Consider the following 18,029-nt stretch of genomic DNA (forward strand, 5'->3'; position numbering starts at 1 on the left):
TGATGATGATGATGATGATGATGATGATGATGATGATGATGATGATGATGATGATGATGATATTTTGACTGTATTGGATAATGCGCCGGTGGTCACAGTCAACCGTTGGGCGATCGTCTTTTTTGACCGACCTTTTTTAACCCGTCCTTCCTCTGTGGAAGACAGCATCGCTGCTCCCATAAATATGGACATGCTGGTCTCCCGGGAGCATTACTGCCGCCGGTGGTCACAGTCAACCGTTGGGCGATCGTCTTTTTGGGCTGACCTTTTTTAACCCGTCCTTCCTCTGTGGAAGACAGCATCGCTGCTCCCATAAATATGGACATGCTGGTCTCCCGGGAGAACACATTACTGCCTTCACACTCCTGTCGCAGAGGACAGTAGGGCTTTACCCCCAGACCGCCTCGTAGCACGGTTAATCGTAGTACGGGGTCTTGCTGCTCTCGATCTGAATGCTCCCCTTTGACCTTCCTGGCATGATTGCACCTTGTAGGACGAAGTTCCAGGCAGTGTAGCCTATATATATATATATCGTAATGAATTACGTGTGATCAATAACGAATTACTTGGATAATTTAACTGCACAGGGCGTACCGGTTACCCCCTCGTGAGCCTCCCAATCTGAAAACGTGAGAGAGGATGACATTTCATATATACCATCACTAAGTGGTATGTTCGTTACGGCACTCCTCTAGTTCTAGGACCGCCTGCATGACCGACTTGCATGTAAAACAGGAGAGTGAGTACCTGAACGGATGAACAATAGCTTCCCTGTGTCAGTGAACCAGAATCCTGAGCATCAGGCTGATTTGTCCCGGTTTCTTACGACGGCGGGAAACTAAATATTAAGAAGTATCCATACAGGGGGAAAGTAATAGCAAGTTCAGTTATACGGAAAGAACAAGGCCGAAAATGGTGATAAATGTGTGGAAAGCATAGACCATTATATACCAGAAAGCACAGCAATGAGGAGAGTATTATTCGGTGAAGCGTCGAGACCAATGGACATGATGCCCGGAACGGGTGCGCGCTAGAGAACGAGGACTGCTCGATTTAATCGCGTTGAACGTGGTCCGCTTCGACGCAGTAGAAGCCCGTTGAACTGACTTTCAAACTGGTGATATTGGCTGTGACATGAACGAGTAAGGTGGCGTGGATCCCAAAATGTCAAATACTTTAGGGTAGACCAGTTTTACGTCGGCAAAGGCGCCCTGCTTAAAACTTCATTGCGTTGGTACGGTGTATCTGGTCTTCGTTCCATGCATCAGCTATTTACGCCTGTAAAATAACCTAAATAAGTATCGCAAGCTCCTGTGGCCAAAATCCACTTATTGCTGCTTCATTATTGATTTAACCGCTGTCAGTACGTTGCGGTTGATGTGGCAACTGATGAAACATTTGGTAGCCTCAATTTGCGGGAGAACTTGTCATTGTAATCTGCGTCGCTGGATCAAATTGGAGAGACGCAGAATATTGTAACAGGCTTCAATGAAACCATCATAAGTTCCAGCTTATTTTCATTATTCCCCCTAAGAAACACGAGTAAATTAGTTCGGTCTGCGAAGACTGTCAATTCAAAGGCCAAGTTCCACGGGTGAATTTTGGTACAGATAAGATAGTCGCAGTGCAAACACGGAGCCCTTTTTATAGATCGCCTTCTGAGCATTTTCGTAGGTCAGTGTGTAGCTGTATGAAGATATTCTGGGGTCATCGATACAAACGTCTGTGTCCTGTCGTGACCAAAAAAATCGTTCAGCTGTAAGACTTTCGGTGCCAAGCTGCCATGCCACACGAAGGAGGCACGAGGGCCAGGATACTGCCAGGTTGCCCAAGCCTAGACAGGGGAAGTCGAGAGGCAGAAGTCGGGTTCGAACCACGGACCTTCCGGTCAGTAGATTGGCGCTCTAACCACTTGGTCCATTTGCCAGGACCAAGCACCTGCTTGAAGTATTCTATCCGCTGTTGTATGCTCACTTCATGGGCGCTGATAAAAACGGTGCAACGTTATTGAGGTTAGTATTTCCATAAAGCCGCCCGTACGGAATGACAGAATCACCTTAAGACCCACATCGGATTCAAATTATTTGCTTACAGCCAGTATGAGAGGCGACCTGTTTTGGCGGATCTTGTGACCTGTCGTTTCAGTATACGATATCTGCTCTGGCTTGGTGTGCTTGCCTTTTGGAAACAGGCGTCTTCCGCAGATCTCATACACGGCCTATATGCTCCACAGTGGTTCTGTGAGCTTGGGTTTTTGACGATACTTCCCAATCGTTTACCAGAACTATGGACCTATTTTTTGAAAATAGGCACCATTGGCGTTTTTCCCTAGTTCATCACCTAGTTCATCTCTAGATCATCACCGGTTAAAGCTAGTCACTGAGTAGGCACGGTTGTAGTTGAAGTGGGCATTAGAATAACTCAGCTATATAATTTTGTCATTTTTCATCGCGGTTGCAGGGATGTATCAGAATGTTAGACAGTTTAATGATTGAAAAAGCACGGGGTCCCTGATTTGGACCGAGAAAGCAAGAACATTTGGTAGAATAAATACTAAGCATAAGTAGGTGGGTATGACAACTTGATTGGCCGGAGTTTTGTTAGTAGTGCTGCCCCTTATTCGGTAGTCTTAGATAGCCGATAGCGGTGACCATCCATCTTCTTAATATTATTTTTTGCATCTGTTTTGTGTATGCAGAAACGTTCATTACCTCCGTGGCTAGACAAGCCACTTTTAAAATTAATGAAGGCCAGACAAAAAGCTTGGAAACGCTACCGTCTAACTAGTTCGCAAGGAGCATACAATCGCTACAAAGAGATCAGAAATTTGGTCAACAGTGAGAAGAAACGCAAAAAGCAATTGTATGAAGAATCCCGACAGGATGCTACAGGACGACATGCTGGAACTACTCAGATGGGATACGGTAGTTCGGAGTTCCCCATGGAGCCTGGTCCACAGTATTCACCAATTCAGGATATATGGTCCGGCGACGGATTTTCCGATCGGTTCATACCAAAGCCTCACGGCAAGTCAGATGATAGAGGCCGTTTGCCTCAAGACCCGTACCGAGTTCGGGGTTCTATGAGGGTAGAAGAACGACATGGTCTATCATCCATGGTAGCAGATGACGACATTCCGCAATTCATCTCGAGCTACCGTCCCGTAAGTTGACCATGAAATTTTACTCTTTGGTTCACGTCTTATTTGCTGCATTTTGCTTTTGGTTTCGACCAACTTAGCAAGTCCACTGCGGTTACGTCTCAATGTTCATCAAATCCTATCCATTTCGTCACAAGCTCTGATATTTTTAAGAGCCCTGGCACTTTTTGACACTACTTGAATCATTATCATTCATCTATCTCCTGACTCCCAAGCTACCATCTTTATCACCTTTCCTTTTTCCTTACTTTCTGAACCTTTATCGGCCTCTCTAAACCGGTCATCAAAGTTCCATTAAGTAACAATCGGTGTCACGGAGAGTCGTATTTTTCTCATGGTACTGCCAGCTTCGTGATTCTTATTCTTCGCACCATGTTCAAAAGACAAGCCGAAAATGCAGCGGGCGAAACTGTGCTCGGTTGGCTGTATATGTTCTCTCTGGACCCATTAGCGAACATCTTCACTTTTAGAGCACCAATGCGTCGCTTTGGCGTTAACAGTCTCTATTATGTGTGTGCTGTTCCCATGCCAGCTGTCGCATTTCATACATGTATTAGTGATGACAAATTGGGCCCTGGTGAATGCCGTCGTCGCTGTTTCGCTTAACATAAACCTGTCGGCAATGGTAATCGTAAAGAAGCCGAGCTTGCTGGGGCGAGCACTGGCAAATCTGTCCCGGGACTGCGGATTTACTGTAAGTGCTGGCAAACGTGCGCGAGTAATTCTGCCTGCAAAGCAGTGCCATTTTATAGTTGCTCATTGTCCGTGGTGTACAGCTAAACAGAAATGCTATTATTTATTTGTGTTTTGGTATTGCAGCGAAATAGCTAATGGTTTTCAGCACATGAGTGTAGCAGTTACCCTTGTTTATCAATTGGAATATCCTGGGTGAAGAGGTTGCAAGCAGTCCATGAAGACTGATATGGCCGCGACAAGTTCACATGTAGATTCCATCTACCTCATATGTCGTGCGTGCACTTATTCGTCAGGGTCACGGATGGCCTGATAGCGCTGCAGAAATTTAACGGCCAGGTAGGTGCATGAAGGTGTTGCGAAAGCTCTGGTGTCATCCTCTTGTCTGCATTCTCCTCCATCGAGTCAGTGTAGTGCAACTGTTCAAAAAATTCTGCAATGATGCATCGAAATTTGGGAAATTTCATCCAAAAAATTGCATTTGAGCAGCTTCCAACCAGAAACTCCCACACATGGTTCAATATTTTATGGGCTTTTGTCTGTCGAACATGTGCTATTCCAGATGTATATTACAGTACATTACAGTACATTACTGTAATGTGTCACGATCAGTATTGACCACAGTTAGGGTCGTAAATTTAGCTTTTCAAACATCACATGATGGTTCTAACTGCGTCCGTCTGATGAAACCAAATAGTTCTCTTCGGGATTACGGTTTTAGTGTCTTGTCTTGACCGGAAATTCCAACAGGACAGTGATGTGAACTATCAGTTATTTGAGAGAACGAACGTCACACTAGACTATCACTCATGGAGGTGTGTAATCATATAGAGGTATGGCAGCTTAGTGACCCGAGCGTTATGCTCAAAGTCCACTGTGACCGGATAATACCGAAATACCACAAGTATATCTCCGTTTCACCACGTCTGACGTCTGTGCCTATTGTAGGGTAGACCTGTTTTAATCCGTTTTCTGACACTGCAAGCCGAATTTCACTTATTATGTTGTGGAGAACAAGTCATATCGACCATCAGTCCAAAATATCATTGCCGCAACGTGAAGGAAAAATTACAACAACCAAGTCGTCCTGACTTAAGGGCATCCGTCTGAGCCTTGAATTTGTAAATATCGATAGTCTTTACTGCTTACGTCCATTGTTGTCTGACTTCGAAGGCTATTTTCTGTAAATGGTGTGTCATTTCCGCTTATCGAGTCACCTCATTCACTCGTGCCATGAAAATTTTACATCCGTTCATTTCCAGTTTCCCTGAAGTGTAGATGGATCGAACTGTGGTGGTTGAACGAGTGCTTGTTCCAGATAACTTTGCAATTTTTCCACTTAGTAATCGTCTTTCACCTATCATACTGGTCATACTGCGGTTGTCGTTGCTGTTGTCAATCGAATAGCTCAGTTTCCACGAAACCTGGTTAGTTAGCAGGAAACCCACACCGTGTCCCCAAGCTCTGTCCAGTTTAAGAGGCCGCGTGACCGTAATAGCACGTTTGAAGTTTTACGTCATGTTAGTACAAAAATGAGTTTTGCTAATTTGGTGCATTTCTTGATGCTTGCCACCTCAGTTGATTACAGTTGAGTACAGCTTAGCGGTAGCTTATGTCGAAATTCGAGTGCTAATTTTTTTCGGTATTCATTCAGAAAGCTCACTCAGGAAGTCCCGGTTGTTTGGTGCTTTTTTCTAACTGGTGTTATTTTTTGGGTTCGTTTTAGCTCGGCTCAACGTCGAACATTTCGGTCTACGATCCCAGCCATAGCCATTCACAAAAAGTGAGTTTCCACTAGAGATGTTCCCACTTCTCTGACTAATTGGGACGAGATGGCTCAGAGCGCAAATTCACTGACTAGAAGGTCCGTGGTTCGAACCAGACTTCCGAATGTCGACTTCCCCTGTCTGGGCTTCGGCAACCTGGCAGTATCACAGCCCTCGTGCTTCCTCCTGGTGGCATGGCAGCTAGGCACCGAAAAGGTGTTACAGCTGAACCATTACTATTATTTATCATCTCTGGCTAATCAGGTCATCATTTGATTGTGAATGCATCGGTAAGGCTCAACCCGCATTACAAAGCTCTCGAATACTGATTGGTTAATACCTCGTCGGCGCTACTCAGTGTGATTGATTTAGTCGACACAATTCCACACTGAGGTCACGGAATGCTTCACTACATGCTCCTTCAAGTGCCATATACTACACATGATAAGTGACCACGGAAATCTTTGTCTCTTTGGGATGTAGCGTTGCCTGTGTCGTTAAAAGGAATTTCACCGAACGTGCCATTAATCACCAGGCGAATCCAACGTAATTGGATAACGTACAAGACATTGGTGCCTAAAAGAAAGCACACCAGAAATTATCACGTCCTTTTTGTGCTCTTATCCCATAAGTATGTCAAGGGTAATCTTTTCCAGCGCGTCAGGGTCTTATTTTGAACAAATTACTGGTTTATCGGCCCCAAACTAAATGTGACGTTCATGTGATGACTGTTAATTTTGACATTTCCTCGCGTGTTATTAAGAACCGCGCATTCATACTTTGGAGGTTAGCCACTTTGTGGTTGCCAGTATGTTCACCATATTGGATAATAAAATCGGCAGCAGTTTACCGCCATTGTTTTCCATTGGTATATCACTGTCGATGATGATGACGACGCTGTTGATGATATTGTAATCCGATGCCCTGTTAGGAAGCGTTTTACTTTGTCAGGCTAATTGCATGTGTTACAGCACTGATCCAGCCTTAGGGCAGATGAAGGCGAAACGTTGTCCATCAGTCAATTCCCGGATTGTGTTCCAAACTTTTTTGAAACCATAACTTCTCAGTCGGTTCCAAACGATTAACGGTGTTTCCTCAAATACGTACCAAGTTACGTACCAAGTCGGTACATCATTCATAACAATTAGAGGAAAACTTTCCTTACATTAATTGTTTTAAAACTTGATTGGCTATTCAAGATATCAGACACAGATATTATACATAAGTTCCCTGTTCCATCCCTTCCATATTCATTCAACCTCACTCTTGATTGCACCGCTGGGTTAGGTGTCCTACGGCTGGTAGGGATGATTTTTTCTGCACCTTGTTTCATTTAAGCCTCTGATGACGTTTTTCCGATTGGTGGACACCTTAAATGGATTTTCTGGTCAACAGAAATTATTTCATCTGGCCGTTTCTAGTATTTTGTTCAGGGCAGTACGCCAAATGACTCAGCTTCTTATTAAACATACTATGAGTAGATGCGAACCGTTGCCCGTGGTTTTCTTGTCCCTGGGTTGTTGTCTCATGACAATCTTGTTGTATACCTCTTTGCAGCGCGCTTCAACATCCGAAACCAAATCCTCAACAGGTGTTAAGAAGGTGAGTTACTTTCTCTGGTTATTTCTGGTGGAGGAGTGGACCCTGTTCACTTACTTCGTAAGCTTATGTACCGGGTATCCCAGCGGTTAACATAGCTGACACCCTTTCTTATAGGAACCGGATCTAGACATAGGTTCTTGTGCGCTTTTTCCAAATCCAGATTGTGAGCAGTGAGACCGGCTAGATGCTTAGCAGCACTTTCAGTTGGATGATGTATCTTAGGCTGGTTACTTCTCACGATTGGCTTACTGAGAATAAAGGAAAGGGGAATCCATTTGAGGCTTGTTTGGCTTTAGCTACCTCATTGGTATGGGAATCAACCCTTACAATACTGTATGACTGTTTACCAGTTCGAAAACACGAGGACAGACGTGTGGTTTACTATAATGGGTGCTTAAGTAGTCATAGAAGGTGTATAGTTCATCTGACCACCACCAGCGCGCTTACAAACACGTCGATATATACTCATCAATGTCGATTCCTTTCTGTGTTCTAATTCCGCGCACGCATGAGTTGGAATCAAATTGGTACTGGTAAGGACTAACCACAAACACATTCGTTCTCTCATTTTCTACTAATGGTAACATGCGGATGCCGGCCGTGGAAGTGAGCAGATGAGTTTAGAGAGTAGTTTCATAACGACTGTCTGCATTTTAGACAGAGTCGATACTTCCAAGATAAAGAGAGGCACCACTGTTTACATTCATTATTCTTGTTTTTACTGGTCGCTCGTTAGACAAGTAGACGAAAGTTGCAAAACTCCGGTATTCTGAGCTCTGTTGGGTAATACATGAACTCTGTAGTAGGATGTCACTGAACATGCCATCGGACTAGGATTGATCAGTAAATTAAACTCCACCTGTTGGCGTAAGTTGCAAACTAAGTTGCTGTTATTGGCGGACTCAATTGAATCCTAGTTGTATCCCTCTTTTATGATATTTTTTTGCAAGGAGTCGTTTGAGTCTCCCATTAACAGCACATTAATCTGCGAATGAGTGTATTTCGTGACTTGCCCACAGTTAGGTGTTCAGTAGGAACATTAGTTTGATGGAAACTGGGGGACTACACTTAATGAGCCCCAAGAAGGGCCAGATCGGTAGTGGGGTGTTATGTGTTATGTTAAGTTATGTTATGTTATGCCTGGTTAACTCGGGCTCACCGGCTGGCTACGAGAATTGTCCAGTACGTTTTGTGACGGTGCTAGTGGTTCTAGCTGTATGTGATCTGGGTTACATAATGCTCCAGTTAGTAGTACCCTACTAAAGTGGGGCACCATCTAGCGTGGGTTTAATCAATTCCCACACTGACTTTAAAGGCTGCTCAGTAATATTGTAAAGATAGAAATAATAAACTAATCGTCCAGCTTTAAGATCCTTTCAATGTCTAACTACCATGCTACCAGAATGAAGCACGAGGGCTGGGATACTGCCAGGTTGTCCAAGCCTAGACCGGGGAAGTCGAAAGACAGAGGTTGAGTTCGAACCACCGACCTTCCGGTCAGTAAATTCGTGCTCTAACCACTGATCCGTTTCACCCCACTGGGCGGATAGTACTTCCCTCTGCCCGTTTTGTTGGTGGGATAACAGTAGTCCCAGGAGTTGAGTATTTCATTTGCTTCCTTCACTCGCAGGCACAAAAGACGGAACATTTTCTAACAAGGACACTGATTATCAAACATAGCAGGGAAAGACGCCTTGGTTTACTCCCCTCTCCACGAACGCGGCGCTCCCAAGAAGGAACCACTTTAGTACTTCGATAATTTTCCGCAGTGGTAATCCTTACAAGCAACAACCGAGCAAGAAACGTTTTCTGATGCCTTCAACCTCACGTAAAAATCACCATTCCCAAGTGATACGGATTTGCTTGAGTTCCTCCAGACACCGACAATTGAGTGAGCCAAGCTAACAGTCAATTGATGAGTGAATATCGATGTGAACAGTCATAGTCACTCCTTACACCAAGCTTGAACGGTTGCTCAGACTGATATGTAGGTGTGACGACAAGCTACAATTCGAAGTGTGCGCACTTCATAACAACAGTAGATAAACCTGAAGCGCGCAGACTCAAACAAGGAGTTGTTAGTGGCTGGTGGGACTTTTTGGGAAACCTATGTTCAAGCTGTCATCCACAAGACACTGTAAATAGATCCCTTATTTCTGTCTGCTTTTCTGTGTCAGGCCTTTAAAGTTAAGAACCTGAAGCGCGCAAACTCAAACAAGGAGTTGTTAGTGGCGGGTGAGACTTTTTGGGAAGCCGATGTTCAAGCTGTCATCCACAAGACACTGTAAGTAGATCCCTTATTTCTGTCTGCTTTTCTGTGTCAGGCCTTTAAAGTTAAGAAAATTTGGGTAGTGTGTGCATTAAAGTTCGAGAAAACCAAGTGATCAGCAGTGGTCAGTAGGTGAATTGGAATTGGTGCTGCTCTAAAAGAAAACAAGACCATTTGATATGTGGCGCATGACGTGCTCGCTGAAATGATGGAACAACAAATGTGCAACCGAAAACTGAAGGTTCTCTTGCTGGTCTCCAGTGGACTCATATAAGGCTGTTGCGAGCTAATCCTGTTTTCAAACCACAGTCGTTTGACTTCACTATTGACCCAACAGCTAAACTGGATTATAGGGCCTGTCTCGTCAGATATCTAATGGATGCCTATGACACAGCCAATGTATTGTTGAAGAATATGGCTCACCTGACTCGCTTTTGTATTCCTATATGGATCTCTCTTGCATACCTCAATTACGAACCGGTTTGCACAGTTTCAGATACATCCTAGCCGCAGCAGTTTCCCATCAGGACGATAAGTTAAATCGGTACTCTGGCTGTTCTTCGTTTGTAGCTTCACTGCAGTGCGGCACCAATTTTCAACAATGGTGTTGCCACATTTTAGAGCAGGTGGTAATTCTGCCCCAAATTTTATCCAATTTAAGTTACTTTGTTTCTTAACTTATCGTACACTCGTTATTTTTCTATTCCTATATCTGATATAGTTGAAATCATCTTTCGAGCAGAGCGCCGAAGAGGAGGTTCCTTCCCGAGTGCTTTTCATTCGCAATCTTCCGTTGGATATTACAGAAACAGAGGTGGCCAATTTGGCATTACCCTTTGGCGTCATATCGAATATGGTCATCACAAAACGTAGTGGATTGGTGAGTTATCTGGCACTTCCTTATTCATCTCTGTCGACCTTCCTGGTTGGAAAAAGCACGGTTTGTGTTAATGTTTGTCTGCTACTAATTAAGGGTATTTTGTCGGGTCACATGCTGTGTAGGCCTGTTCAGATATCGTTACCACACCACTCACTCCTCCTATCATGCTGAAAATGGCTACAATTCACCAGCTGACATGCATGAGTTGATGAATCTTAGTCAGTCAACTGACAAGTCCAGGCATGCTTGTCAAAAACACTGTTGCGAGTGATGGTTGTGGCCGCTTTATTTCGCTTCTGTCAAGTGACTCCGTTTTAAGTCCTTTACTGCGCGCTCCTGGCCAGCAGGCTTTAGATGAAGTTCGATAACGAAAATCGTCTTCGTACGGTGTGAACACGACGAACGTAGACATAACATACTACTTGCGAGGTTACTGGTGACCCTTCGACAGTCTACCACCGGTTCCGCCCTTCTTGGAGCCCATCAGATAGTCACAGTTGTTGAGTTTCTGTCAACCTTATGTTCTAGTTGAACCCAAATTGCACGAAATTCGACAAACACTTATCTGCACACCAGGTTGGTGTGCAACTTCGGAGGAAACTTGCCTGAATCCCAGCTGAATCTCCCGTTTTTTCTGTTCTTGCACTGCGCCTACCCAATGAATCCAAAGGAGGGAGAAACCGGTCGTGGGCTGTCGAGGAGTTTTTACCAACGTTACGACTAGTTTCCTACGTCTATATAATGTGTTTAGCAGCCTGGTGCTGCACTTTCCATTGACGGGGAACACCATTAGTGAGTGATTCAGATGGTATTCAGGTGAGTCTCCCATGAAGACCACATTGGCATACAAATTAGAGCATTTGTGAAAGCCTGGACGTATATTTTGAACCACACTGTGTTCTCTGCAGAATGCACCTTTTTTCCCGCCTCTTTTCATGTATCTGACAGTTGCATCGGAACCGTTTGTTCCGGATTGTTGGATTTCCTCTTTGGAATTTTTTTGTCAGCCGGATATAATTGTAATTATTTGTAATAATGTTTTCGTTCTACGTAACAAAGTTCTTTTGCAGTATCAGGCAATGTCACGAGATTCCGACTCGTTTTCAGTCTTATTTTGGTGGTTTCTCTCTTTAGGCGCTTATTGAATTGATGGATCAACAGGCGGCGGAAAATATGGTGGACTATTATGGTACAGTATATGCCCCCATAATCCGTGGCAAGGGTCCTGTAGTTGTGAGCTTCAGCCGTCACACATCCCTGACAACCACTACAACTAGTCAGCAGGTCGCAGAGGCTATTATAAATGCGAATAAAAGATATAGTCTATCGGCTGTTCAGGACCCCATCACGAATCCGCGGTCAGTCATCCGAGTTCAACTCTACCAGACTCCAGTTGGGGTGCACTTTGGATATCTTCAGTTCTACAATGTAAGTGCTTGTATTCCCAGTAAGGTAATCTAGCCGCGTTTCCGTTACTTTGAACCAAACTGGAGACTTTTCTTTCCCGCTTCATGTAAGATGAAAAACTGATCTGAAACTGATCTGCCAGATTAGTCCAAAGCAAACAGAAGTGTTAGTGGGTAGGGTCTCGCTACATCATGGATATAAGCATAACTGTGGAAGCTTTATGCGCTTCACATGCAAACTTTAGTTAATCACAGACGGACAAAACTCCCATGATTCCCATAGGTCCTGGGAAGTCATCACTCAAGGACTCAGTCCACGTCGACTCACGTAGCGTGAACTATTGGACCGAGGGACAGTAACTAAGCTCACCATTGCTGGTGAGCTATTTGTGGCCCAACGGTATAGCCACGACCAGAAGGTCGCAATTTCATGTTTGGGACGAGATAAGCACTGCCATTCATAAGACGAGGAATTTGACGTGTGGTGCTTGCGAGGGTCTACGAAATAAGCAATGGATTTAGGAACTTACACCGTCACCGATCGATGCGACATATGATATCATTCCGAACGCTGAGCACAATTCATCCAGAAAGGCCAAACACAGTGTGCGGACGGTTAGTGAAACTCAGTGCAACCAGAATATCCTGAAAATGTAGGATGCTAATCCACTTTGGAATCTTTGGAAACCTTTTCAATTGATACACAAAACGTGACTGGAAAAACGGATGTTAGTTGCACTTTTGTCGCATTTGTTACATCTTGTCTCACTGATCTCCACCTAAAGTGGGATACAAATTGGTTTGCGATTGCATAATGGAAGCGGTTTTTGTTTACAGCTTTTCACGCAGTTTGGAACCATCCTCCGAATCGTCACTTTTAAAACAGGCACTGTTCCTAGTGCCTTTATCGAATTCCAGAGTCCCATTTCCGCACACGTGGCAGTTTTGGTGAGTCGGTATACTCTCACTGCTTTCTTTTGAATGTCGTTAACAGGCACAGTTTCAATTAACCTAAATCTTTTTACGGACCGACAAAATTGAATCTTGTCATGTAGGCACCATCCATATTTTAACGATAACCTGGGATGCCATCGTGACCAATTCAACTTACCCAACTTTCACCGCCCAAAGTGGATCCTCTACCCCGAAACATGCCAGACCGAAGCAATAAGGAACGTCGCGTGGTTTATTCCATCCGGAAATGAGAAACATGAACTACTGACAACATCGTATCCGCTTTAGTTGCATATCTCTAGGGCTTACATACAAGATACGCTCAAATTTGCGAAGAATCGAAGTGCACACCCGTACAAATGCCAATCAATGCTAACGACGTCTATAGCATCACATTACCACAAAAATTTTGGTTTCCGTTTCTTGAGCAGAAAGCGAGTAGCATTTATCGTGATCTGTCGTCACCATCAACTATGATAATGACAATCTATTTGTCGATGTACATCGTTTACTTTCAGCCGGTATAAATGCCTATGGTGACACGACGGCGAATCATTTCCCTAGGAAAATCTATACAAAGTATTTCAATATCGTCTACAGCATCTAAACATTGACTTGTTTTAACAGGCTAGGATTGTATTGGTTGGACTAACACAACTCTGTGAATTTCTGTTTAATGGAATAGATTCTTCCTGGAATGTGTTCGTAAGTAGAGGCAATCAAACCAACTCAAATGGAATAGCCTGTGGTAGCACCTAAGGAATTTATATATGTCACTGTCCAGTCATTAAAGAAGAGCCCGCAAATCCTGTGAGGAGCACCCAAAAACGCAAACCGAAACCGGGGCTGATAATTTATGCCTTGCAGCAGTGCTAGCATTGTTCCGCAAATGCCCACTGGTGTGCATGCGCGCTGTATTCGGGGTGCGTACTGTTTAGGCGTTCAAATTCTCAGTGATCTTTTCACTTTCCTCAATTTTTCGGTGATGCATCTGCGGGCCTAGTCACAGAAATCAGTTCACTAGGATATTCTTCGTAAAGGCGATTGTCCCAAACTTTCCGTTTGGAACCTTAGCAAAACCTTGGTGCATAACACCCTGTAATATTCGTCTGGATTCAGACAGCCATACTGGGTTTCAGTCTTCTTTGTGGTGGAATCGCTGTAGAGTTTGCATACTTTTAGGTACCAAGTGTAACCCAAAGAGTTACTTTCGATAATTATCTAATTTATGCATAGTTACCGGAGGGCAAGATGTGGGTTGTTACATTACCCGAATGGTGAGCATTTTTGATTGAATACATTTTTGATTCCTTAATGATTTCATCCTTGATAGGCCGTGATATGGTTTCTTTGCCCGCCGAATCACTTCTCGTTAGTTGTTAGTATATCCGTTTTCTTCACCATGCTGTGTTCACAGCAAACTGATGGGGCCAACTTTACGCTCGAGGAAGCCCCTGGTTCTGGGCCTTGTATGATGCGAACGGATTTTTCGCGCCAGTCTACTGTAGAAGTTCGTTCTGAAGATGTCAACTGTCGTGACTTTACGCGGAATCCTATGCCAGGTTATGGAGATAGCGACGCGGCAGCACAGTCTCAAAATGGGCTACTAGGCAGCGTAACACCTGTCGCTCCTTTGGGTCTTCCGACAATTGGAGGCGTACTAGACTACTTGACTGAAGAACGACTTTCCCTACTAGATCCGAATGTCCTTTCTGAACTTGCTTCGCGAATGGTGAAACCATTGTGTGAGTTCATTCTGCTCACTGTTAGCGTGCATTCAGAACATTGCCTTTTGGTCTATTTTTTCATAACCACCGTCTGGCTTTTGATAATGGCAAGTGTTTCGCATGTGATCACGCTGGTTCGGAGTCTTGTCTAACCACAAATAGTAAATTTCACTCCCCATTCACGCTTGCCAGCCAGCGAATTTCCATAGCGGAAATTCCCTAGCGGAAAATGTACAGCGGTCCCTACGATATATTAGAACCCCACAAAACTACGGGGGGAATAAGTTACCCACTGTGACAACTGATTTAAATGCTTCGGTTACAGAACTGAACTGGTCGACCACGCACCTTTGTGTACCAACCTCTGAAGCAGTGTTATCACTTCCCTAGGTAATAGTGGCGTTTCCTAAAAAGCGCTTCCCGCCTTCCTTCATCTTAAGGTGATCTTGTGAGATAGCAGCGTTGTTGAGAGCAAGAATACAGCGCTCTTACTGGTCTTGTTTTGTGAATGCGATACCTTTGCCTATTCCGCACTTTTTGCTTGTTTGCACTGCATAAACGGCACTGTGGCTGTTTGAATCGACCTTTGCAAAAAGTTCGGAGGGCATTCTCTTGACAATCACGTACAGTGCACTAGTCGTGCAGGTCTGTGTTGTGTTACATAAGCCCAAGAATCCTTCATCCAAGTGAGCACTATTTTTTCGACCAACTTAAGAATAGAAAATATCCGGTGTGCTTGGTAACCAAACAGTAAAGCCGAGACTTCATATGTCAGTTGCGTCATACGCTAAACAGGATCCGCTCATACTATCTGTAGTTACAGGCTGTCAGCAAGATAGCAGAGGTCTGACGAAGCGCGTTATGACATGCTCGTTGCATCTGTTTGCTGGTTTTAGTGTCGGGAACTTGTATTATCTGTTTTGTTAGATACAGTTGTAAGTTATTAGTTTTACGTCAGCTTCATACGTGTGCACGCTTGGGAATGGGATTGAACCGATCAGTTGTCCTGTCTCCACTTCTGTTTGTCGATTGCTTTCGAGTAAGCAGCACGCACCTACTCACCTTTAACATTTGAGGCGTACAATCCCGTTGAATTCCAGTTCGTTAAATCGGGTATGGTGGCACCTCAGCTCGTTCCCCCCCCCCCCCTAAAGACACCAATTTGTCACCGTCTCGCGGACTTCACCGTCACATTGATGGACAGAACGGTAAATTTCGGCAACTGTGGCTCTGTTGTTCTCAGTCACGGTCTACTTTTATTGAGAAATCAGGAAATATCAACATTTTTGCATGTCAGTGGATTTCTGTTTGGATACGGGAGACGAGAATCTTTGGGAGACAAGTCTAGATCTCCTGCCTTAATCTGAAGCGCGTTTTTGATGCGGCCTGATGAATTTGGTAGCGTGACCTTTCGTGCAAATGGCCAGTTCCATTGCTTTTGTGTAGTACGGCAGATCATGCGATGTGCTGTGGCAAATGAGCTCGGTGATCAGCTTAGGCTTATGTAGTCAACAATATATGCATTCCGGAATGCTGTGAACCCAATCGCTCGATACATGCTCATGTGTATGCCTCTAATCCGGTTAAATCGCGTAGTTCTCTAGACAATCATGCCATGAGAGATAGGATATTTCTACCCTTTCAAGATGAAATGAAGATCGCTTGGTTCGGTCAGAGAGAGATATCACGTGACACTGATCAACTAACGTAGAGCTGCGAGCGACTAGCAACACAGCGATTATATTATGGTCGAAACGAAGTGAAACCACAGAACGTTTCACTTGCTGTTTCGTGAAGGTATCTTTGTGACCCGTACATGCTTTAGTTCATGTACCCTTGAATCCAGTTAATTAACGTATTCTATCCCTGAACGTCTCTCCGAGCCCCACGGTACCACGCATTTTTAACCTGTTCCTATTCTGCTTGGTTATACTCTGACGCGAACCAATAATTTCACTTTCAGATCGACTATCACGTAAACCGTATCTCTGAGGTTAATGCGAGTGGATTCTCCCGATAGTCCAAATGTGACCGATAATTTTGGCTAATTTCATTCAGTTTCGAAGAGAAGGAGAAACGTTTGCTGAGGATTTTAGGATCAAGGAGTAACTCGAACAACTTGGCCGTTTAGTTGCCAGGCTCATTCCTTGTTCATTTTATGAGAGTTATGTTCCAAGTTGGATGAGACGGGAAAATAAAATAAAGCATAAACGGTTTTTCCCATGGGATTCACCCTATTGTCACACAACTGAGAATGTGGTCCACCTACCCCCACACACCTCTAGTAAGTATCTCTCCTCAGAACGGGCTAGATCTCCAGGTGGTCCCTGTTAGAAGATGAGAGATTATCTTTTTCATTTAGTCCTAAGCTTTGATTCATTGAAAGCTTAAATTCGAAATTTATGCAATGCACCTACGTCGATAAATTAATAGCAAAAGATGAGTTCAGAAAGACGTTTTCCATGGGACTAAGGTTTTGGAAGGCATGTGTGTCTACGAGAATAGCTACTGGCGTCAAAGCGTTATGGCCTGGTTATGTCGACTTCGAGCCCACCACGATTCTGACTGTTGTTGCATGTATCGCCACTTTCACATTAAAGTCACTTTTCTTGCTTCAGTGAAGGCTGCCCTTAATGTAGGGGGTCAACAGTCTAATTTCTTCAAGTCGCAGGCGGAAGTTTTGGAACATCTTGCTCCTTACGTTCCTTCAAACACTGCTGCCCTCGGAATGCAATCCACCGCATCCCTAGTGGCCAGTTCGGTCGGCAAAGAAGATTCGACCCGCACCAACCAGTCACCAGTCGTATTCGTGTCCAATCTGAATCAAGAGGTAGGTGTCCCTCTACTTTCTACTTTTCCTGAAGCCAGGATTCGTCCACTTCTTTTTTCAGTTATTTTGCGAAACTACGTGATATCCTACGGAGTAGCTGGTTCTTATCCATCCCCTCCCTCTCCCTTACTGAATTTTTTGGTGAGACCTGTTGTTTCGTTCCAGCGTTCACCGTCTGAGTTGTGAGAGGCCTCAAAGGTGGAAACCTTCTTCCCAGCATCCGCTGACGAAGTGGATTAATGGTGCTATGATGCGTGAAGCGTTGCACCTTGCAAGCCGGAATAGAGCTGAAGGATTCCATTGAGCTTGCTCTGGATTGTCCGTTACCTTTCAAGAAAACTGGTTGAGATATGTGGTTATTACTCTTCACTCTCTGCTGAACTATACATTATGATCCGGGTTATCCAATGCACAGTGGTGGTACCTTCACTGCTTGACCATCGCTTATGAATATCACCATTCGGAAACTTCCCATCTGTTACAGAAATGCGGTAGCAATTTACAGTTTTATCCAAAATAACTGTGAGATGTAAATTTATTGCCAAAGGTCGCGGACCTACAACAGTTCCAGGAACTGAACTACGCACTTTCCTCCTACTTCGTCATCGTCGCTTGGAACATTGCGTCACTAGCACATACAACGTATCATGCAATCGTACGAGGAGAAACTGTAAGGGGAACACTGAGTGCGAAAACCCTCTGTGTCCGTAGCAAAACTGATCGCGGGCAACGCGCCCGCCCC

The 18,029-nt window shown here is 44.3% G+C and overlaps 1 protein-coding gene across 1 annotated transcript in view; it reads left to right on the forward strand.

Annotated features, from left to right (window-relative positions):
- Positions 1 to 18,029, forward strand: part of T265_11733 (hypothetical protein) — a gene marked incomplete at both ends in the record, with an annotated part of 32,854 nt that overhangs the window by 7,936 nt on the left and 6,889 nt on the right. The window contains 8 exons of the mRNA XM_009178471.1: positions 2,699 to 3,163; positions 5,580 to 5,636; positions 7,177 to 7,221; positions 10,212 to 10,370; positions 11,505 to 11,798; positions 12,614 to 12,724; positions 14,148 to 14,475; positions 17,076 to 17,287. Of these exons, the coding sequence (XP_009176735.1) occupies positions 2,699 to 3,163; positions 5,580 to 5,636; positions 7,177 to 7,221; positions 10,212 to 10,370; positions 11,505 to 11,798; positions 12,614 to 12,724; positions 14,148 to 14,475; positions 17,076 to 17,287 (1,671 nt within the window). The remainder of the gene's footprint in view (positions 1 to 2,698; positions 3,164 to 5,579; positions 5,637 to 7,176; positions 7,222 to 10,211; positions 10,371 to 11,504; positions 11,799 to 12,613; positions 12,725 to 14,147; positions 14,476 to 17,075; positions 17,288 to 18,029) is intronic.

The sequence above is a fragment of the Opisthorchis viverrini genome (assembly GCF_000715545.1).
Source record: "Opisthorchis viverrini unplaced genomic scaffold opera_v5_567, whole genome shotgun sequence".
NCBI classification, from domain to species: domain Eukaryota; kingdom Metazoa; phylum Platyhelminthes; class Trematoda; order Opisthorchiida; family Opisthorchiidae; genus Opisthorchis; species Opisthorchis viverrini.